This window comes from Haemaphysalis longicornis, unplaced genomic scaffold (genome assembly GCF_048455015.1).
Source record: "Haemaphysalis longicornis isolate Haplotype H1 unplaced genomic scaffold, Haemaphysalis longicornis Haplotype H1 scaffold_10, whole genome shotgun sequence".
Lineage (NCBI taxonomy): Eukaryota > Metazoa > Arthropoda > Arachnida > Ixodida > Ixodidae > Haemaphysalis > Haemaphysalis longicornis.
The window spans coordinates 53,562,328-53,585,919 of NW_027526204.1; the positions used below are offsets into that span (position 1 = coordinate 53,562,328).

Below are 23,592 nucleotides of genomic sequence, written 5' to 3' on the forward strand. Positions count from 1 at the left end.
AAATTTTCACAAAACCGGTCTAAAAAATTAAAATATATAAATCTTGGAGGTTTTTCACCAAACAGAAAATAGGCAAAAAAGTTTGCCAACAGCGCTCAAATTACGAATTAAAATCGGCCAATGGTGTAAAACCCTGCAAAAAAACACGAATGATTTCGCGAAAGTAACACCTGTAATCAATATAACCTTGATGCAGTAGGTAATTGGTGTGACAACTGGCAAGTGCGCTTAAATACTAACAAATTTAAAATGATGAGACTTTAGCGACGAACTAGTCTTGCTGAAACATTACCGACGCGATACACGATTCAGGGACAACAACTTGAAATAGTTACTGCTTGTAAGTATCTAGGAGTACATATCTAGGAGTATCTAGTATCTAGGAGTCTCTAGGAGTATCTAGTATCTAGGAGTACATATCTAACATATCTATATATCTAGGAGTACATATCTAACAACTTATGCTGGGAAACACATGTTAATTATATTGTAAGCAATGCTAACCGAACACTGGGATATATGCGACGTAATTTTTTTATCGCTCCATCTAACTTAAAACTAGTTCTTTACCAGACACTAATCCGCCCTAAACTCAAGTATGCCTGTTCAGTGTGGGACCCTGCCCATCACTACCATATTAACACCCTAGAATCCGTACAAAAGCGTAGCGCACTCTTTATCCGATCTAATTATGCTCGCAAGGTCAGTATATCTTCAATGAAGCGAATGGTAAACCGGCCTCCTCTTTCCCTTAGTAGAAAGCTGTCACGGCTTAACCAGTTTCATAAAATCCACCACTTCAATCCGCAGCTAAAAAATGAACTTCTTTCCAGTCCAGCATACACATCGTCGCGTATAGATCACCCTTTCAAAGTGAACATTCCTCATTGTCGTACTAATCTGCGTTTCCATTCCTTCGTACCTTAAAACATCAGACGATTGGAACCGACTGCCAAGTGCGATAGCTACAATCACCGATGCGCGCGCATTTCGCTCAGCAATTGACCGACATTTAATGGTACTATAGTAGTGTCCCATCATGTGTTTATTCCCTTGTGTATTTGTATAGCTCACCTTTTTTTGGCATTGAAAAATTGTTTTGCCATTTTGCACTAGTGTAAATTGTGTGTTCACCTAGCTTATGGCACTCTGGCGCTTACTTTACCTTATTCTTTCTATGTGCCCTGTATTATATGCATATATTTACATGCATCTTCAGTGAGTTGTTCTTGTTTTTGTATTTATGGCTTCGCAATTTCTTCGCTGTAAACTTCCCTTTTATGTAGTTATTTTTCCCACTATTTGTACAAACCCCACTTCCTTCTGTAATGCCCCATGGGCATTGAAGGCACCGAAATATATAAATAAATAAATCGTTAAAGCAATGTAGTTGCAAATAATTTATCAGACAGAATCTTAAAAACCAATAGAAAACACTTGATAAAAAAGTCACAAAAATGTTCACAAGATTGGGTGCATCTTATACCTTTCTCCAAAAGCAAGGAATCAACAAAAAATACCGCAAAAAACGTTTACAATACGAATACAAAATTCGGACACTGTGGAACTGTAAATGTCCATGATTTTCACAAACATGAAGATTTGAAAAAAGTAATCCCTTTACGAGGTATAAAGCGTAAATTGTGATAATTGGTCGCAGGTATTTAGCGAAGCAAAGGCACTCCATCGCTATAATCGAATGTATTCACATCATTGGCGAAAAAAAGAAAACTTACATTAATAAAATCTTCCAAGTCTCCCGCAACTTTTTCCCATATTGCCATATGTGGCACCACAAAACTCACCATGCAGTCAAGCGGCATAAAAATTATACCTATTACATGACAATACGACCAATTCCTGAAGATTATTTGCATGAGGTAACACTGAAGGAAGCAACTAAGCTGAATAAAAAATATCGCGATCAACTGGTTAGAAGCGCATGAATCCGCTAGCATTTTTAAATACCTTCTCCAAATTTCTGCTACCAGCCGAAAGCATTGCAGTAATAGCGACAACGACCACTGATTGGGAACTCACTAATCTTTCTTTATTAGAAAACAGTCGCTGTTAGGTGTCGCTAGAGTGTCATCCGTAAGTTTCTATATCTCATCTTTTTCCTTTGTAGCGGCATAATTATAGCTGTTCTTTCGATTTAGGCCATTTCTTAGGAGGTGGAAGGTAGGGAGAATGAAATACGTGTATACGGCACCTGCCACGCTTGGCAGGTTGTGCATGGTTCACGCCGACGGCGGTCAGTTTTCTACCTATTGCACTGCTGAGGCCCCCTCGTTAAAGATAAAACGCCATTGAAATTAGAGGGAAAAGAAAAGTGGAAGAGGCCAGCGAATTCTATTTTCAATTTGGAAGTATCAGTTGCCTCATTGAGCGAAAATACACGTGCGTGCTCCAACGCCCGTGAGTGTTTGGGCGCATGAGCGTACGTGTGCATGTGTGTGGGGCTGTGAGTGTGTGTCTTCCAGTAAGTGTTCGTGTGTAATTATGTGCGTGTACGTGTCGTGTGTGCGTGTGGTTGCGTACATGCATGCGTGTGTGTGTGGCGACATTTGATGGCACTAAAAATATTGGAGACGGGCGGGCTCTGTGCTGTACAAATAAATTGCCTGCACGCTGAAAAGGCTGGCCAACGATTCCTTATTTGATGACGGGGAGCTGCGCGTCACTTGCCGGCGATGGGGGTGGAGCGCGAGGGCAGAGGGCAGAGAAATGAAGAAATGAAAACTAAGGACAAAACAAGTAAAACAAACTAAACACTTTTTTTTCTCTCGAACCCCTTTGAGCGCGTTTGAACAGGTTTGAACCAACACGGAATGGTGCTTTGTAACCGGACCAAGAACGGAACCCAAAAGGCTTGAACGCGAACCCGAACGTACAAAATTCCGGTTCGGCACTGTGCCCAAAACACAAATGTTCGTTATGCTGGCATGGAAATATTCCGAGAAATTTATGCATAGCTTGCGTGTAACGTCACCACTGCATTTTATAGAGTATTGCTCCAGCCGTGCTCGAAGCTTTCTCAGTTCTGCTCGAGGTAAGAAGGGAGAATGAGTTCACAGCCATTCGTCCTGCAACCGCTGCTCCATCATGGCTGCTACAGTGACGTCAGTGCAAGCCACGTGTTTAATGGTGGGTCTCAGCTGTTTTATTTTTTTTTATTCCAAGTAATGTCGTGTTGCCATTCGTACCCTTGAGGTAGGCTCGCTAGCATTGATATTGGAATCAAACTGCGACCCCTACATCACGAACCCCGACTCACGTTGTGCCTTGGGCAGTAGATGGCGAGGCTGCTGTACAGCGTTATTTCTCCCGGCAATGTAAGGATGATATGATCCTTGTCGTATTTCTTGAGTTTGTCGTCACTGTAAGGAAAAAAAGGCATCACTCTTAGAATGCGTATTTTTGGAGACAAACCAATAGGATTGAAGTCGCTCAAACACAAACCCTGCAATAACAAAATTGCGGAAGTTCTGGAACTTCTTACCCCCTTTGCCAATTCTTTTTCACTTACTTTTGACACTAAAGAACCCTTCAGTTAGTGTCTTGGCACTCAAACTGACATTAGCACAGTGGACATGTAGCTCTCCAGTGTTCCGAACTCCCGCCCAGTTGCGCGCTTTCCGCGGGCTGTGAGCAGACGTTTTTGCGGTTTCAAGAAACCTAATCACCACACAAAATCACAGCTGCACACTGGTTATTCGGTGAAACACCTACGCCGTCTGCCCTCTGCCAAATCCACTCGAAGCGGACGATTTCCAAACCGACTGTTGAATCTGTCCCCCCAGTTTGTCACCCGTTCGCGGAAATGTAACTTGATGTCTTTGCTTCGAAAACTCTGAAATGAGTGCCCTGTAAGGGTAGGGTGTCTCCTGAATGGTATGTCCTATTAGGTACCTTATGCTATATTACTAGGTTTACGACCATCCCGGAGTTCAACCAGCCCGACAAGTTTTTTGAACAGCCGGCTGGAGGTTGCCGGTTGGTACCCAAAACCTCCCATCAATGGCCCCCCCCTTCAATGGCACTCCCAACAGCGGATTCTCCCAGAAAGCGTGTAACGTTACCAATTTTCCGAACATTGGTGAATCGACCGCCAAGCGCAGTCGTCAATATATTCGCGTTCCTCGGAACCATCTGTCGTATGCGCACTTTGCAATTGGCCTTGCATCCTTGAAGCCGCCCGCCTACACTTGAAGCCGATCCTTCTTTCCCCACTACGCTGCACCCGTGCTGGAACTTGATCCCCGCTCATTAAGCTATGGCCTCTCAACATCACTGCGCCCGGTTTAGCAGACTTCGTCTCAAGTTTCGCTGCGAAAAAGTCTCCCGTTTCCACAAGCACCACAAAGGCACGCGAGCAGGGAAGACTCGGGTGTTGTTGCTCCCTGACATATAGGGAGTGTGTGTGGTAATGACACCAAACGAGACGACCACAGCACCGATGGTAAAATGGATGGCCTTGCGCAGAGTACTGTTACCAGCGCTCGAAGTTACCGCACAGAACACAAATTGCCCTGAATGGGAGTTTTTTAGCTGAAGTACGCCTTTTAAACTCCTCGGGGTGGGCGGCCTACTCGCAGGTTTTTTCGCATGATGGCGGAAAAACTGCCAGTTTACACCGGTGGCGACAAGCCGTCGTAAATAGGCGCATTTACCGCGATTGTACCTCCCCCTAAAACGCAGGATCTGACTGTAACTACTCTCTTTGTTCTAATGGCAGTACGGAAAGCTCCCATGCCTCCTTCATCTCCTCCACTCTCTCCTTCACCCCTTCATCCTGTGCGCTTCATTACAAAATGGCTGTTGGTTGGTGTCGTGTGAGCTCTAGCGCCTTTGAAATTGTTGTGTCGATTGGAACTTGTGCCTGCACGAATTGATGCAAGGTGCTTCCCGCCAACCGACGGTCGTTGTGAACATTGTGGAACAAACCCCAATTAACGTGCGACGCACAGCAATGTAGAGATGTGCATGGGCTCGGGCTTACGCGAAAGCCCAAACCCGGCTCTGCCCGTGGCCTGGCTCAAGCCACCCGACTTACTTTTTACCCGGGCCCTGCCCGGACTTGGGCGAAAATGTAATTGCTTCGGGCGGGCCGGGCCGTCCTGACGACCCGGGTTGGCCCGGCACAGTAAAGCAATAGTTAGGTTTTTTATGATATCGCAGAAGCTACATGTTGCTGACGCGGTATAAGCACGGGTCAGGTTTTTTTTTTTTTACAATTCACTGCACTTATCGTTAGGCCCAAAGGCACATGTGGGCGTATGGCAAGCCGGTAAGTGTGAGAGATCTGCAACTGCATGTCTTGGAATGAACTGAGCCACACATGCGGCTCCGCGGCACACCGCCTAGGGAAGTGCAACGAATGACAATTCAGCGGGACTAGTTTCCACCTATCAGTTCGGGTGAAAACTAATTTTCAAGATGGAACACTTTGAACTGCAAAAGCTGCGAGAGAAACCTGCGTCTCCATCTGTTTTCTGTAGCAGTGCCATATTCAGGGTTGCGTTTCCTTTTCTCAACAAAAGTGAAGCTGTCAAAAACTGAAGTCACAATTCAAGTTTAGTTTTGCTCTTTGTTTCAGCGGGAAAACATGGTGGCGATTGTAGCTGGTGGTAGGAGGTTTAAATGGTTTAAATGCGCCAACAGCCGCCTAAACGGGAACACCTAATATGATTGAAACTTTATAGATAAGCGATATGAGTCGGTATCGAACGTAGGGAATCGGCAACGATAAAATGTGCCTAAATGCACGCGTCTACTTTTTGTCTGGATAAAAAGAAGGGACCGAGTCCGACAGCCCTATATACTCTTCAGAAAAGGAAACGTATACGGACGAAGCAACAAAGCAAGTACACACCCTGTTTAAACAAACACGAACCGGCTGGTCCCCTGGCATACAGGTTCCATTTCTGGATATCAATCGTGAGAATCAGTTTCAAATGCCCAAGGTGCCATTATATTTTAATTGCTTGTTTTAATTCATGTATGGCACATTATAAAATTCTACACAAAATGCCAGGTAATTTTGTTCCCTTTAAGTGATCTCCAGCTCATTCTTTTTACTTTTCAGTGGTTTGGGCCATTGCTGTTTCGGCTACTTTTTTGTGAATAGTTTACAATATTACCATGAATTTGTCCATGGTTTGGGGAGTTCTTGGTTCATCTTTTTTTAGGTTGGGCGGTTCGGGCACATTTATGTCGGTTTCAATTCTTTCCTATGTTGCTGAGCGAAGGACAGCTGCGGTAGGGATATGTACATGATTGTTATGTTTAATAGGGGTTGTTTTGCCCGTTTAATGTTGGTTTTGCCTGTTACCATTTTTTCCCTTACGATGCGTTTTACCGCATTTTGGTAGTTTTCGCTTGCAAACGTGCCGCAATCAGGAGCGGGCCCCTACGCTATTTGAGCTGGAAACACGCAGCCGGGCCGGCCCGGGCCAGGGCCATAAGGTTAAAGTCTCGGGCCGCGCCGGTGCGGCCTGTCGGCCTTCTTCGTCGGGTCGGCCCTGGCCTACGGCGATAAGCACCGGGCCCGGGCTGGTCTCGGGCCCACATTTTCGGCCCGTGGACAGCTCTACTGCCAGGGCTCCTCCGAGTGAACGACCTTCGATCCGACGCAGCGAGCCAGCAAACCAACACGTGGCCAAATGCAGTAATTTCCGGAGAGTGGTATGCTGAAAACAACATGGATGTTGGCGGTTGAAGGTAAGATTTGAACGTTTTCTATTGTAACCAACATTTTTGAAGACTTGTGAGTTTTGAAGTGTCAAATTAAACTCAGGGTGTTTCCCGCTTCACTGCTCCTGCGATTCTTCGCCCGCGGCCTCCGCCATCGGCTCGCGCCGGCGCGTCGGCGTGCCGCCGGCAGCCGCTAGCGGAGGCCATGCTTCGCCACTCGAGGTGATCGTTATGCGCGAGAGTGGGCGCCATGCCCGGTGCGTCATTGAGGAGGCCGAACGGCCTGAAAGGGATGCGTATGTGCGCGAGTCGCGAGCAGAACACTCACTCATTCGCACTCACGAGCGAAATGAAAAGTGTCTTGACTGTGGACGGCTAGCAGGTGTTTTGTTACGCTTTGCCTATGCGTTACTGGCGAGCGAAGGGGAAGTTGGCCGGTCAAACGTCGCAGGGCTCCTTTTCTTGAGAAAAACGTGTGGTGCCCGCTCGCCTGCTACGACGAGGGGGACTGCAGCCAGCAATTCATTGCTTTCACTGGGAAGGGAAAGTTCGGGGCCCCACCGGGTAGGTCGATAAAGGGAGCCTTCTGTGCGCTAGGCGCGTGTAAATTGAACCAGCGAAACGCCATTCCAAGGAACATTCAGTATGTACGGCGGACGACTGCTTCTTTTTTTTTTTTTGGGGGGGGGGGGGGAGGTGCGGGCAAAGAGTGCTGGAGGGGGCAGGGCGGAACATCACAGCGACCGGAATGTTTTCTCAACTTTGGGTGAGGGGAGAGAAGGGGAATTGTGGGTGGTACAAACTAAAGCCCGCTCCCATCACACTATAGACCAGAATTTTGACGTGTGTGACACTTTCCGGCGAACGGTGCGCCACCTTGCGGGAATTCCTTGAGGACTGCGGGGCGAGCAGACGGCGCCGCGTTTACACGCCATTGTTCAGTGCCGTGCATGGATATCCGACATCCCAGCGTCATCGAAAACCGGTGTCATTTATTCGGTATGTCAGCAGCGCGAAGTTTAACAATGCTTTAAGGAAAACGTTCAAAGCGTCCGAGATCTGTCGGGTTTGCCCATAAAATTCACTCTCAACCCGCTAAGTCTATGTGCCACCCTACGCACACTTTGTCCTGACGGGGATGCCTGCGAGGCCACGTTTCGCCGTGCCACCATAACGCCCGTCTTTTTATCAGCACTCGTCGTTTATTTTCTTTATTCTGGTCAGCTGTCCCTCATTTACTTTACTTGACGGTGTAAAGAATCCACTCGTCCGGGTGTCATTACGCCTTTGTTGGTTTCAGCAACAATAAGCGGAAGCGCAATGATCTCATACAAGAAACCTGTGAAGTGCACCACGACAAAAGGTGTCTGCATTTGCGCAGTCTTTTCACTGCACCAGTTTCCCTTGTCCCGTCAGTGCGCCGCGAACGAGTCGTCGCGCTTAATCGGATAGACTTCGAACCTAGCAAATTTTCAAGAGTAAGTGCGGTCGTACGCAGCTTTTGGAAGCCCTGCTTATTCACCCTCATATGCAATCGTTATCGCATATTTCTGTGCTCTGGAGGTATTCTCTATTCATTTTATCGACCAGAAGCCGACAATAATCAAGCCGACACCTATGCTGCAGCTACGGTATACATGCGAAAAAGGCGAGCCGAAAGCGAAATAAAGGGTTCCCGGTGGCGGAGCACGCCTGGTCGTGTCGCTAAAACGACGTTCGCGTTTCTCACCCGCCACTGAAACGCCAAAGTTTTTGTGAGCAACCAAACGGCCCTGAAATCTTGGTGTACCTAAGACGTTCCCCTTGTGTTGCTAGCAGGAAATAGTGTTTCCAGAGCACAGAAACGTGCGATGAAGATTGAGCATGAGGGTTATTAGGCAGGGCTTCCAAAATCAGCGTACGACCGTACTATCGCGCCCAATTTAACTCGCAACAGGCGAGCGGCCGCCGCAGCTGCTCCCCGGGAGGCGGTGGGTGGCGCCTTGCAGCGAAGCACTCGAGAAGTAAAGGGATAGGGTGTCCGCTGTTGTGATAATCATCAGCACCCCCCGAGTGCTTTGTTGCCATTCGCGCTCCGAATGCGGTGCGCGTGGAGCTACCCGATCTAGTTCAGCTTGGCGCAGCCTTGCGACTCCAGAATTGTGGTGAGGGGAACCAAGCGGCGCAGTGGCCGTCAGTGACGTAGCTGAAAGCATAATAGTGCAGTTCGTACCGTGAGGCTTTGCAAGAATTAGAGGCAGAAGCAGTAAATAAAAGAAATGCGGTCAGCCAGTGTTTCAGATATCTTTGTGTGGAAGATTGAACGTAATCGATATTTCGCGACGCCCTATTATTACCAAACTGGAAGGCTTGCGCAAATGCGCATAGGAGCATTGCAGCCAAAGATAAAACTTATCGCTGGCGATGCGATCAGCCACTCGGAAAACGTTTGAGGTAAATATTTATACCAGCCGCAAAGAAAAGAAGCCAGCAATGGTGCACACAGGGAATGCCGATTGGTATCGGAACAGCTGACCCCTCTCCCTTTACTTTTCGAATGCTTCGCTTCAAGGCGCCACTGCCTCCCGGGGAGCAGCTGCGGCGGCCGCTCGCCTGTTGCGAGTCAAATTCGGCGCGTTAGTACTACCTCTCGCAAATTTGCTATGTTCGAAGTATTTCTGATTCAGCGCGACGACTCATTCCCGGCGCAGTCAAGGAACGCAGAAAATTTGTGCACTGAAAATACTGCGCACGTGCAGACACCTTTTGCCGCGGTGCGCTTCGCACGTTTTTTGTATGAGCACTCTGCGCTTACTCAGCCAACAAAGGCGTTTTGACGCTTGAACGATTAGATTCTTTCTATCGCCAAATAAAGGCAAAAGCGAAAGCCTGCCCAGAATTGAAAAAATAAATATCAATTGGCGACAAAAAAGTTGATCGTCCTGCTGGCGCGGCGAAAGGTATCCTCGCAGGCAAATGCCGTCAAGAAAAAAGCGTGCGTAGGTTGACAGGTAGCCTTAGCGGGTTGAGAACGGAATTTATGGGCAAACCCGACAGCTCTTGCACGCCTTGAATGTTCTCCATGAAGCACTGTTAAACTTCACGCTGCCGACATATCGAATAAATGACACTTACCGATTTTCGATTACACTGGGACGTCGGATATCCCCGCACAGCACTGAACAACAGCGTGTGACTGCGGCGACGTCTGCTCGCCCCGCAGTCCCCAAAAAATGCCCGCCAGGTGGCGCGTCGATTGTTTAATGTGGTGACGCCCAGTGCAAGGTGGAAATGCTTCCGCATACGCGAAGAAAAGGAAAAGGAAAAGATGAAGCATTTTGATAAGTTGGTCGCCAGAATAGTCGCGCTCTATTTTAAAGCAAAGCTTCTTACCTCTACCCCCAAGGGTTCTTTAGCGACCGTTGGTGTCACCAGAAAACTGCAGCGACAAATAAAAGAATTTACTAGCAGCGCTGTGAATCGAACCTTGAACTAATAGACTAACAAAGGGAGAGTCCGTTGTCTTACCGATTAAGCTACGAGCCCACGCGAAGACTGGGAATACAGGTGGTGTACTCACCAAGCACATCTACGGGTTTACCCCCTGTGTTCTCGCTGAATGCCACGTGAAAGCGTCCCGCGACCACTGACGCCCGTCTAGCGGCCCTGTGCGCACCTTGCTCATGTGCAAAGAGTTACAAAAATTAAAGGAAGCTCACACCAATGCATGGCATCTCACTTCTAGTACGCCAACGTGCTAAAGCCTGTGGCCTCCAGTGTTCACGTAAACAATCACAGCTCCTTGACGTCCGCCCTCACGCCAAATCAAGGAATACATTCAAATACTCCTTGATTGTCAGGCCATCACTCATAGCCCCAGCATCAAGATCCTGGGCCTACATCTCCAGGCTAACACCAAGAGTGACGTCAACTTGCAGCGCTTCAAAAACAGCATTAATCAAATCATACAATTGATCAGGCGAGTTGCCACCAAGAAGCGAGGCCTAAAGGGATCCGGTACGTTTCAATTATTTGAAGCTTTTGTCCTCTCGAGAGTTACTTACGTCAACCCCCTGTCTTCTTCTCGACAAGGAAGACATAGAGATACTTTATATAATGATTAGAAAGGCGGTCGAGCAGGCCATTGGTCTTCTCATGAGTGCGTCCACACAGAGGCTGCTTAGCACGGGGCTCCATAACACGGTGGAAAAGCTGATAGAAGGCCATCTTTCAAACCAGAAGGTACGACTACGAACTGCGATGGGTAACCGCATGCTTCACCAGATTGGCTGGACAGCCCAGAATGTCACTCCGCTTGACGTACTCCCAGACTCTTGGCGACTAAAACTAAAGGTGCTCCCATTGCATAAAAATATGAACCGCTCACATGAATAGGGTCACCGAAAAGCACGGGCTCAAGCGCTAAACACCACCCTCGGTGAGGATCATGCAGTTATCTACACAGACGCCTCCAAACATCGAGGGCAGCAATACGCCATCATCGTGGCTACCTCCGGAACCAACCTCCTTGCGTGTACCTCTCTTAGGACCCAAGACATGACGGCAGCAGAAGAGCCAGCCATCACCTTGGCTCTCGCTCAACCAGGGGTTCGGAGGGTAGTCATAGATTCCCAGCAAGCCTACTGGAATTACCAGTAGGGTTGGGTGTCCTTACCTGCACTGCTCGTGCTAAAAAACCACTCCCCAAACGGTTCCATTCAGCTCATCTGGACACCCCCTCACGCTTCAAAGGATTGCAACAAATACGCCCACCCAACAAGCCTGCGCTTTTACCTCCCGTGCTATGGAGCTGCACGAGGAGAGTAACCGGCTTGTCACGTTCAGGAAGATAACCCAGCATCATCGCCTTCTGAGACAGACCGTACCTTCGCCTTAACCTGACCTTTCCAGAGAACAACAAAGAACTCTACGGCTCATACAATCCGGGCTCCTTCCCACAGCCTACGCGTCTTCACTTAATGTATCCAAATCGCTACGCCGCTGAATGTAAATTTTGCTCAGAAGTAGGAACACTCGGCCCCATAATCGGGATGTGCGACTTTAGCCCTGAGTGCCCTCCTCTCTTTCCGTCAACTACCCAACAAGAGCAATGCTGCTGCCCAGGCCCTCTCTACCTACCCAGCTTCAGCGGATGGACAGAACGCAGGCCGCGCAGACTGCATATGGGCCCCACAGAAGAAGGAATCACTCCCCACGGCTGCACTCTGTGCCGTTCAGAAATCTGAACAGAAGTATTTCTTCCTCCTTCTCCTTCTCTGCCGCCAATCTCGTCGCCTCCGTCCGGAGCGCAGAGACGGAGAAGACAGATCGTCTAACAGCGGGTTGGAGCTTACTTTATTTTATAAAAAAAGTTTCCACTCTTGTGCTACACCAATACAACTCAACCAAACAACGTTCATGCTTCATGAGTTGATTTAACCTTAACAAGAATATCTCTTCGAAGTAATAAATGGTGTGGTTAAGTGCATTTCAATTCTCTCTGGTTTTGCTATTTGTAGAGCGATGTGAGTGAATTTAACTGACGTCGCATGGGTAATCGTTAAGGGTGCCGTTTACAGCTTTGCTTTCCAACCACATTCACGGGGTGGATTGGCGCAATTTTTTTAACACCACGTCGTCTTGATCATCTGATGAACGCAGTTGTATTTGATGGAAGGGCACTTTTGCATAGCCCAAATGCACATTCAGACATCACGGAAAGCTGGACACAGGAGTGATAAGTGCAGCGTCCTTACAGTGCTGTTTTTTTTTCAGGTAGGATATCCAGTATGCCTCAGTATTTGTTGCCGCAGATTTAAGGCATTATGTTATCATTGTTGTTTTCTGGGGAAATACCAGGACGTGCGCCAGGGCCAGTGTTTCGGAGTGCAATCATACAGCGCACCGACGACATGCTGACCTTACTGGTTGCCAAGGGCTTACACTTTTCTTGAAGAGTGTTGTAGTCGATAAAGTTTTTAACAAGATACATTGTATTCTCGATGCAAGTGTTCTGTTGATTCTTCATTTTTACTGTGTTATTTACGTATTTACACGCACTTCGTATTTATGTAATTGCTATGCAATGAATTAACTGCGTTCAGAAACCAAACAGTTTATGTTTTGCCATTAAAACGTTCCAAGCGTGAAAAGACTAAAATTTATTTACAATAGGGTTCCTACACACTCCCAAAGAAAAAATAAAAATGCTGCCTGTGGGCTCAATACGAACCCAATATTCAGTAATAGAATCCCCCGCAGCGCTTACATAAAACGCCGTAAAACAGAAACAATACCTCGATTCAGGTCCACAGTGCTTCCAACCCGCCCCCTGAAAACTCCCAGTATGAGAAAATGTATACTTCCAATGGTCCGCTGAAAACTCCCACTCAAGTGGCCGTAAAATGAAACTCCCATATGTTACTGAATAACTGCGGAAATATTGGGAGTAGAGCGACACCCCCATTGGAAGGAGCATTGAAAACTTCGACATGGTACGGAGCTATGTGACGAGCCATTTACTCCCCTTTCCGCTTATTCGTGTTCTGTGTGAACAGGTAGCCGCTATTCCGTTGACCGAACTTGATAAATATATAAAACATGACATTACTAAAGCCAGACGTTTTTTCTAGGGCTACGAACACGCAATTCATCAACACCAAAATGTACATGTAAAACCACAAAATTTTATACGTAAATTGCACGCTATCCTGTTATTTCGCAGCGTGGCGTCTCTCTGAATCTGATGAATGAGAAGACTCAGCCTGTCGCTTGATGTGAAACGCCCTTACAGGCCGCCCAGCCGGCGTACCGCCCATTAAAAGTGCTAGACACCTAGGATCCGAACAGGCCTTAAACTATCACCTCGTCTACCACAGCTGCGAGGCTACCGGCTGCGATGAATGTAACAAGCACATTGAGTGTAGTGACGTCACACCCAAATGCTTCCGCTCCGACGGCTGGAGAATATTGCGGTGTGATTACTGACCTAGCGAGGAAATAGTAGGGCCCTCGGTCTGAGAAGCGCCAGTGTCACTGCTCCCTTGCGCCAAGAACATTCATTCTGGCCTCTATTGCGTACGCACAATTCACCACCACCCGCACCGTCTGAACAAGAAAAAATAAAAAGTTGGTGCCGTCGCACTTTGTGAAGAACGATGAGCAGCGAGGTAGTGGGCTTAAGGTTACAAGGACCTTGGCGGCTTATTGTCAAAGTATTTGTGTCCGGTTACTTCCGCTGAAGTAAAAGTTACAGCCGTTTGTGTTACCAGACTCCTGCCATAGACAGTTGTGTATTATCCGCGGTAGTGCCACGGTGGTGACTAAGACATTGTGCAGCTGAGCCAAAGGTCGAAGGTTCGATCCCAGCTGCTGTGACAGCGTTTTGGATGGAAGCGAAAAACTAAAACACCCATGCCTTTAAATGTTGGCGGACCCTAAAAGCACCCAGGTGGTCACAGTTATCCGCAGCACTTCATTATGACATGCCTCATATCTCATGTGTAGGTTCGGTGCGCTAACTCCAGAATCAATGAACACATCAAGTCAAATCAATCATACGGCTATGTATTGACAGCCGACTGCAATTCTGTAACCTCCACATCTTTAGTATGAACTAACAAACCATGACAAGGAAATAAATCTCGAAGAACTGGTTAAGTTTCCTTGCGCGGTAATTTTGGCGTAATTTCTTTGAGGGCATTTTCATTGTTCAACCATTACAGTAGTAATCTGGGGACATACTCCCTCCGGAAATTGGGAATGCTTCACTACGCAACATTGGCTCCTGCGCGCGCCGACAGCGGTCGTCACCGCCGCTGTGGTTGAGGCAGCCAACCACCCCACAGCCTCCCACGCATGCGCGCTGGGTCGTTTCGGGCAACGTGACTCTTCTCGCGCCCGGGAAAGAGGAACGGTGCGTTCGCTATGAACGAATGCCACCTTCACCCGGCCTCCTTCTGTGAGCGTAGCACGGGACCGAACGGCTTCGATACGGGGTCGGCAATACGGCTAAATGAAAGGTTAACCAAGCCAATCCGCCATTCAACCATTTTATGCCAAGCTTTTGTTTTGTATATACAAGGTTAGCGCACCTAACCCGCATCCACTTTTAAATGACACTATTCTTGCATAATAACACACTTGCAGCTGCGCTGAAATTTATATCTACAAAATCGACCAAACATTGTTGAATTTGTATTGTAACCATGAAGATACTTTGCCTAATTTTTTGATGATATTTTGAATAACATCTTAAATGTCAAGCATACAAACAGCAGTGTTCATGAATAACAATATATAAAATTTGTGGCAATTTTTCAGGCAACCTATTTAAATACTACAAAAAGCTTCTTAAAATAACATTGCATCATTACCTGCCGTGCTCGTCCTTGGTCGCGTAGCCGGTTGAGTTATCCGCGCGCTGTTCGCCTTTATTGGCAACCCAGAAACGTGCGGCTGCAAAGAAAAACACGTTGTAAACAGACACGTTTGTGTTACAATCATCATGCTCAAAATTTTGTGCTTTGATGGGTAGAAAGCGTTTGGTACATAACAAATCGGATTGAGAACGCTTTTCACAGTGTCGTAAAAAGACACATTAGAACAGCCGGTCTCTTCTAGGTGCCGTAAAATCATGGTGAACTGTGAATTCGCTGGAAGCTTTGACTGATTCACTTTCACGTTTGGCCCCGTGCTTCCGGTTGAAAAGCGGTTGTTGGTGATTTAATTTTGACAGTTCATGACGTTTATGGGCTTAATTCTAGGCCGGCAAGGAAAAATTAGAGAAAATCTAGCGGACATGACAACGTAGGCCTGTCTTTGCTATTAAATAATAACACGGTTTGTATGTATCACCCTCTTAGTGATTGGCTAAGAAGACGTAACGTACGCAATATAAACAGTTGGCGGGAACGCTTACGCCATATGTTCGCAACTTCAGCCAGCGTGAAAGTTCGCTTTATTGCGTTATAGCTTTCAAATGGCCGCTGCTGTCGCCATTACATAGGGCAAAACATTTCATCCATCTTCGACGCCATAAAATCCCTGTGACTTTGTATCAGGCACATTTTCGCCCGTGTACAAATGTTTTCAAAAAAATAGTTCTGACTGTTTCCAATTCTGCCTTACCAGAGCATAAAAATAATTTCTCGTATTTTCTTTTTACGTTAAGCAATAAAAGGTAATTAAAAGGCAATAACCTTAGGCAATTTGTTTGGCGTAACAAAGGCACAACGGCGCAGCACAAGCCTGTTCATTACAAAGAATCCAACGCATGGCATTTGCCCACACTCTTCCTAGAGCGGGTGGGTCACACGATCGAATTCAAGAGAAAAATAACATTGAAAATTCACTGTCGTGTTCGTTACTGCGCTGATTCAGTTCGACCTGGACGAATGAGTGAATCGGCAGAATGGGACGCTTCATCGTTATCAGGCGTTGCGTTTCGCTGCCCTTAACACGCTATACGACAGATGGTCACTGCCCTATTTTTCTGTCATCACACGACAAACGTATAGCATAGCAGATGACGATAGCGTGGCGGCAGTGACGGAAGGAAATGTGATAATGCAACAAAGCTTGCATTGAAGCAGAGAACTCAATTATGGGCGCTATTATCGACTGCGCAAATTCCCAGGCAATTCGGTTTGTTTTTTGCGTAAGCACGACGTAAGCAATCAGTGACGTGATGCACGTATAGCTATGACGAAATGCAGTGTAATGTAATGGTTCACTCATAAAGATAGCAACCAAGGTATCTAATACTCCGCATAAAATATAAAAAAAACACTCCGCACGTACTATAAAAAATCCTCCGTCGCATTCCCCCGCGCGAGGGACACGAGTAAATGCACAGCATTGGGGGTGGTCACGTGGCGTAGGTTGTGGTAGTTGGGGGTGGTAGTTGTAGTTGTTGTCGTAGGGGTTGGGTAGTTCGGTTGCCAGACGAGAGAGAGAGAGAGAGAGAGAGACAGAGAGAGAGAGAGAGAAAGAGAGAGAGAAAGAGACAGAGAGAGACGAGAGACGTAATTACGTAACGTGTTATTTATTGCCATCGTTTGCACCCCACCCTCTCTGTGGGGCAATCGGTTGGATCGAGACGGCGCGCTGCCGACGCCGAACGCAAGCGTCTGAAGCGCGCTGCCGACGCCGAACTTCATGCACAAGAAGCCGCGGCCAAACGTCAACGTCGGGCCGCGGATCCTTCGCTCGGGCAACGAGTATACTATTCGTAGCGCACGTAGTAGAGGGAGAGGAGGTAGCACCTGCTGCTGCAACGCCTCTTTCAGCGCCGGAGCACGCGCATGCGTGCCCGCACCTGTTGTTGAGAGCGAGGAGGAGCAGCTGGCTGGCTGCGGACGCCGACTTACGGACGCAAAACATCGTGAGTTAAAGAAATGCTCTGCATTTAAAACTTCCACCTCCCCTCGCGGGAACCCCTGTGTAGATGCGACGCATAGGCGGAGCGGCGAAGGGACCGCGTTTTATAGCACGCATAACGTTGAGGGGACTGCGTAAGCCGGTCCCAGTCGATGACGACGTTGGCGTACTTGTAAAGTGGCGTGGACTCTAGGTGTTTGAGCCAAGCGTGGATGTTGCTTCGCCGGGGAACGGCACACCGGTTATATGCGCAGCGCGCCCGAAGGAGAGGAAACCGCGGAAGAGAGAGTACTGCACATGCGCAGGATCCCAGCACGTCTGCCGCGGCTATGACGCAACGTGCTGCGGCTATGACGCAATACAATCCAACACAATCCACTTTAATCCAAGCTAAGCCAAGCCAATCCAATCAAATCCAATCAAATGCCCCTCTCGAGAGAGTGTTCGCTATCGGAGAGGAGAGGGGGTGAGCAGCAGAAAGCGCAGCTGGCGCGGCGAGGAGAATGGGGGAGGAGCGGACAACGCCGACGACGCCGGAGGGATAAGGCGAGTGAATCAGATGCTCTGCATCTAAAATTAAGACGGCAGCTGAGGCTGCCAAGAGAAACACATATCTGCAGGTCCAAAGTGGCGTCAACACCACAAGGCGATCGAGTAACGTTGACCCAAAAGCGACCGAAAGGCAGATGTTGAGCTAAAAAACATCAAAAATTTTTACCCTATCTATTTATTTCTTTCAACAGCTTTTAGTAACATAGTTTGGCTCTCAGCTTCTATTCAAGCTTTGTTGCGTTATCACCTTCCGGGCCGCCACCGCTGATACGCTATCGTCAGCTTATATGCAACGCCGCCTGTATAATCATTGCCTAACGCGTGAGTGAAAAATGGTCAAACAGCCACTCTCCTGTTGCTCTCTCCTACCCTTCCCCGCTCCGTAGCCTTCCTGCGTGCATAGAGTTTCTTAGTAAGTATACTAGAAATGAAACTGCGCCTACTAAGCCATGTCGTCGTGGGAGTTCATGGGAAGACCTCCTTTTTGGCTTGGGCTTGGCATGACCATTGGATTGTTAAGCGATTTCTGGGATTTGCTTTCTTCACTATGCATTAATTGATTGATTTATTTATTGTAGGATTTAACGCGCCGACGCAACGCAGGCGATGAGGCGCGCCGTAGTGGAGGGCTCCGGATTAAGTTTGACCACCTGGGAATCTGTAACGTGCGCCGAAATCTCGTACACACGGGCGTTTTTGCTTCTCGCCTCCACCAGAAAAGCGGCCGCCGCGGCCGGGAATCGAACCCGCGACCTCGTGCTCAGCAGCAGAACGCCTTAGCCACTGAGCCACCGCGGCGGGTTTCACTATGCATTAACAAGTTTACGAACTACAAGGAAGCCGAAATCCTCCCGTTTCTGCGGCAGCCGTGTTCAGTGAAACAGCAGGCAATTCATGATCGCACCACGTTGCTCATGCCGCAGTCGAAGGACGTATGACTGAGCGGGTAATATGCCTCCGCGACATTTGTAGCGGACGAAAAAAAGAAACAAAACGAACTTCGACGAAGACACGATACGGCAAATACGGGCGCTTGTATGCGTCCTACCTTGTCATCGTCCACGACTGTTTAACTACACGTTTTCTTATTTCTTGTTAAACTAGCTGGCGGTCGGTGCACCGGTTCACCACGAAGGCAACGTTTTCATAGGCACGATCAAAAAACTTTCAAAACTCTTCAACTCTTCAAACAACTCATTATTTGAAATATAGGTAAAATAATAAAATCACAGTCTCTAGTGAGTTACCCCCCAAATATTAACATTGTTCGTATCTACAACCTTCGCCTGCGGAATAGCAGGCACAACCATTCCGGCAAAAATACGCTTTACTTCCTTTTTCCTTAGTTTTAAAACAGCCTGTTTTTATTTTCCACTTACATAATTGCACACTATTTTTCGGGCTTTTGTGGCACTTTGTTTACATTTGCGGTCACTAAAACGTGTCAATCCAAGCCAATGATGAAACTAAGGTGACCACGATGTGTAATGGCGGTCCATGACGACACAGACGACCTTGATGAGAGCCGCATAGACGCTAGCGCCAGATTCCTCTCTAGTGTATACTGTAAGAAACTCTATGCCTGCGTGCTTTCATGTCCGCCGGCCAGCGCCGCTTTTCGAGAACTATGCAAAATAGTTGAAAGTTTGTTTAGCGCTCCCGAGGCGGCGCTCCCACGCCTTCTTCTTTTTCACCATGCCTGTCTGTCTTCGTCCATCGCTTATAAAACCGCCTTTGCCTCGGAGCAAAATGGCAAAATTACTTGTACTGCCGTAGGCTGATGCCAGATTTCCGTGCTTATCTACTTGAATCACGGGCCCCGATATTTTCTGAGTGGGGCATCCCTCCTCCGTGCCCTCAGCATTTCGGTTTTGTTTTGTCCCCGCTGTTCGCACTCCGAATCGGTACGCACTTTTGAAATTGAGGACTGTACTGCAGAAGCGCCCGGGCAGCGTGGCGGGACCCTTTTATGCTTATCATTTTGTTTTCTGTAATCTTCTGAAATTTATGAGCCGGTGATATTTTTGGAAAGTACCTGAGCGCCTGAACAAAAAAATGTGCCTGCAATGTTTTTTTTCCTAAATCCTCCAGAGAGAAAACCAACAGTAAAATAATGGCTCCATCATACGAAAATATCGGTTTTTCTGTTCGATATTTGTCTACTGGACAATAATATGTTTTTACACTATTTCAGTTCCGCCTCCGTCAGTTATCTTTCGAAAAATGCAGCAAGTATGAAGCGAGGACACGTTCAACGAGATCCCCAGTTCGCCCTAGAACTATCGCCCCGTCGCGGCTAACATGTGAGCGAAACAGTTGCACCCACTTCTACGACGAGTGTCAGACACTCGCCGTAGAAGTGGGTGCAGCGTTCGCGGCTCGCGAGCAGTGACGTAAGGCGAGATGTCTGCCGGCGCGCGCCACATAGCGGATGAGTGCCTGCACTAAGCGTCCCTACCCGTCCCATTGAAAAGAGCGCGACGCGTTAAGCAATGTTTATACAGGCGGCGTTGTTATATGTTACAAGCTGTGGTGAGATCACAGAAAACGACGGCCGCGACCATCGTTTGTATGACACATAACAACAGCGAAGCGCTACGCCTGATAACCGCAGAGCACACCGATGTCGCCGATTCACTCATTCGTCAAGCTCGACTCAAATCAGCGCTGAAATAAACAAAGGACTAACTTTTCTTTGTTTTTTTTCTCTTGAGTTTGATCATGTGACCCAGCAGTTTACTACAAGTGTGGACAAATGCCATGCATTGGGTTCTCTTTGTCCTGGAGAGGCCTGTACTGCCCTCTTATGTTGCTGCTAAACAAATTATTATTATTTTATGACCAAACAAAAAAGCAAAATACTGCAGGTCATTTGTATGCTCCGTGATTGCAAACTTGGAAACCGTCGAAACTATTCTTTCTTTTTGTAGAAAACATGCTTTAAAGCACGTGTCATACGCAACTGTGAGGCAAATTCCCGGACATTTCGCGGCGCCGAAGGTCGGCAAATGTTTGTGCCCTATTTCGCGGCTAAAGCACCCGCCATTTTCAAGCTGTCACGTTAAATTACGTCACCCTTACACAGGCTGAAGTTGCCAATGTGCGACGTGATCGTTCCCGCCAACTGTTTAAATTAAGTCACGCCTTCACAGCCAATCATAAAGAGGGCGTGTATTACAAGCAGTATTGTTGAACAGCCGCGGTACAGCGGCGGCGTGCGGGCGTTGGTACGGCCTTCGCAAGGGGCTTTGTCGTACCTGCGGCCGCTACAAGGAGCCGGCGCCTCGGGCCCACTCTGTTGACGCGCGCGTCTCCCACTCAGCGAGCAAGCTAAGTGCCGCTGCTGCTCTTGTTTTATTTTTATTTGTCGCTACAATCCTGGCTACGGGCAAACGCAAGAAAGGGAACGGTTGGCGTAATACGACGCAACGGGTGAAGACCCATGCCCATCAACGAATAATGACTCCTAATAAATATTTTACCGCCGCACGCTGCGCACCAGCCATACGGGGCTTCGATGTACATTTGCAATTTCTCTAAAGAAATTAATGAAATATTTGGATAATAAAACCGAGCACGGCATGATCCCTATATATTACTAGCTTTGGCTTTTCATGTTGTCTTGTTTTATTTGAATTGGCGAGCTTTAGGCAAAATCCCCAAGGTGAATAAGATTCTCCGCAGTAGAATTTTACATCCAGCTCAATGCAGCCGTACGGCTACAAAGGAAATCTGTACAGCTTACCTTTGTACAGCTTACCAATGGGCCAGAAAGGCACATTGGCAATTCGTTTAGCTTATGAAGACACAATTAAAGAATAAAATGTTGTTGATAATATTAATATCATCGTCTAGTGAAATATCATCGTCATCCATGCAAAAACTCCCACTCATTCCCTTTCTACGGCGCACCCACAAATCCGCCCCCGCCAGCGAATAAGTGGCCAAGATCATCGTCTGGCATTGCAAGACGTGATTTATAACTTTCGTCGATGCCCGGAGTCCAGCTTGCAGGATTTGCCGCAGTAGTATAACAGATCTACGACATTGTGCGCCGGTATGATCGCAGTTAATCTACATAAGCTCGAACGCTGCGAAAACAGCCCGCGCGCGTGCAAAACTGCTTACAAATGCAAACCCGCAAGGACCAGGCATTGGCAGGCTCTCGCAGCCCCCATGCGAAGAGCGGCGGAAATTTACGTCGAGACTGGTGCGCATTGCTCTCGCCGCCGCTGCGGAGGCCGTAAGTATGAAGACAGCGAGCACCGCCGCTCTAGCCCGGCCGTGATTGTTGCTGAATAGCAAAGACAGGCCTACGTTGTCATGTCCGGTGCATTTAGTCTAGTTTTCACTGCCGGCCAAGAATTATGCGGTTTCAGTAAAGATAAATGAGGCAAACTTTAGAATTGTTAACAGGAAGCGTTATGTAACGTCATAATGACGAAACCACGCAATCGTTCTGTAAACCTGAAACACGTGACCAAAATTGTAAGCCAATCAAAAAATCTTTCTGCAAATTCCCGAAGTCCCCAAAATTTGTGCAGTTGACAATAGGGTCCTATGTTACTAAAAGTGATTGAAAGATAATAAAAGATTGGGTAAAAAAAGAGTCTGTTGTTCTTAGCTCAACCACCTACTTTTTGCTGACTTTTGGATCAACGTTACTTAATCGCCTAATCTGTTGCCGCCATTTTTAAAGTGAAGTGTTGTTCTTGCAACCTAACCTGCCTTCCTAATTTTTATAATACATGCCGTTTGTTTTCATAACTTTTAAAATCCGCAATATTTGACAGCTTGGGGGTCATCTTTATGACTTGCGCGTTAAATTACCCAGCAAGCCATCATAGCTACACGTGCGTCTTTTCACTGATTTCATACGTCTTGCTTGCTCCCAAAAATGGCGGATCCACCATGAATTCATGCAGACGATAAGAGGGTATTAGAAACCTGGCTAAGGAGGCAGATTTCTAAAATCACGCCCTTGCCATGTTGCTGGAAATGAAATAAATTGAGACAGCGGGACTGACTGAACGTCGCCCACGCTAGGGGTAACAAAGAAGCCGCCTGGCGTTCAGTAATCGCAAAGATAACCTTCATAGAGCTTTCCGAAGCCAGTAGATGAATTTCCTTTCGCGCCAATTTATTTTCGCCGTGTTACCCTGCTTGCGCCATTCGCGCGATCCTTTTGGTACTTTTTAACCTGGAACTCTGAGTGAAGCAAATGTTTACGCGAGGACGTTTTTTAAAGGGCAGGTTTAGTGTTTTATCTCCCCAATAACGGCGTCGTACGCCAGTACGCCGAGAAGGAAAGGAAACTTTCGCTGATGATGATGGTGATGATGATGATGAATATTGGGTGAAGTAAAAAAAAATCGCTTCCCGTTGCCGGAAGCGTACCTGTGTTACTCGCGTCATGAAACCGGCGTTATACAATCGCTCCATTTGTGACTTTGCAATAGGATTCAATCTTTTTTCTGCATGATGCCAATGTGCACCAATCGGTTCTACAGAAAACTATCTGATGATGATGATGAATGATCGTGGGTGCAGTGAAAAAAATACGCTTCCCCTCACCGGAATCGAACGTGTGCACCTGGCATTAGAAAGGCGGTGTTTATCCGACCACTCGATTTGGACATGGTCGAAGTGGTACGAAAAACTCAGGCGACAACCACAGAATCCCTAACAACAAGAGCTGGGTTGATCTGCGTGCCGTAAGCTATTAGCCAAAAGACGTAGACGTTAGGCCTGATTTCAGTTTCGATGTTTACGACGCTAGGACAAATTTCACATCTTGGTGTTTAAGACGTCAAACCAGTACCACTAGAAAATATGAAGGAAGCTCACATTAAAACTTAAGGCTTGAAAGGTAGCGAAGCTGCACCCAACCTACACGGCCATCACGAAGGTTTTAGTCTAGCATTGCCGCCGATTGGCTTCTTCCCTGCGGCAACGACCTTTACTCCATCGTTGTCGCTATAAGTG

The 23,592-nt window shown here is 47.4% G+C and overlaps 1 protein-coding gene across 1 annotated transcript in view; it reads right to left on the minus strand.

Moving 5' to 3' along the window:
* The window catches only part of LOC144159836 (protein Skeletor, isoforms B/C-like), a 96,289-nt gene that overhangs the window by 38,597 nt on the left and 34,100 nt on the right, over nucleotides 1–23,592 (minus strand). The window contains exons 4-5 of the mRNA XM_077691506.1: nucleotides 15,051–15,132; nucleotides 3,278–3,380 (exon numbers count right to left, since the gene is read on the minus strand). Of these exons, the coding sequence (XP_077547632.1) occupies nucleotides 3,278–3,380; nucleotides 15,051–15,132 (185 nt within the window). The remainder of the gene's footprint in view (nucleotides 1–3,277; nucleotides 3,381–15,050; nucleotides 15,133–23,592) is intronic.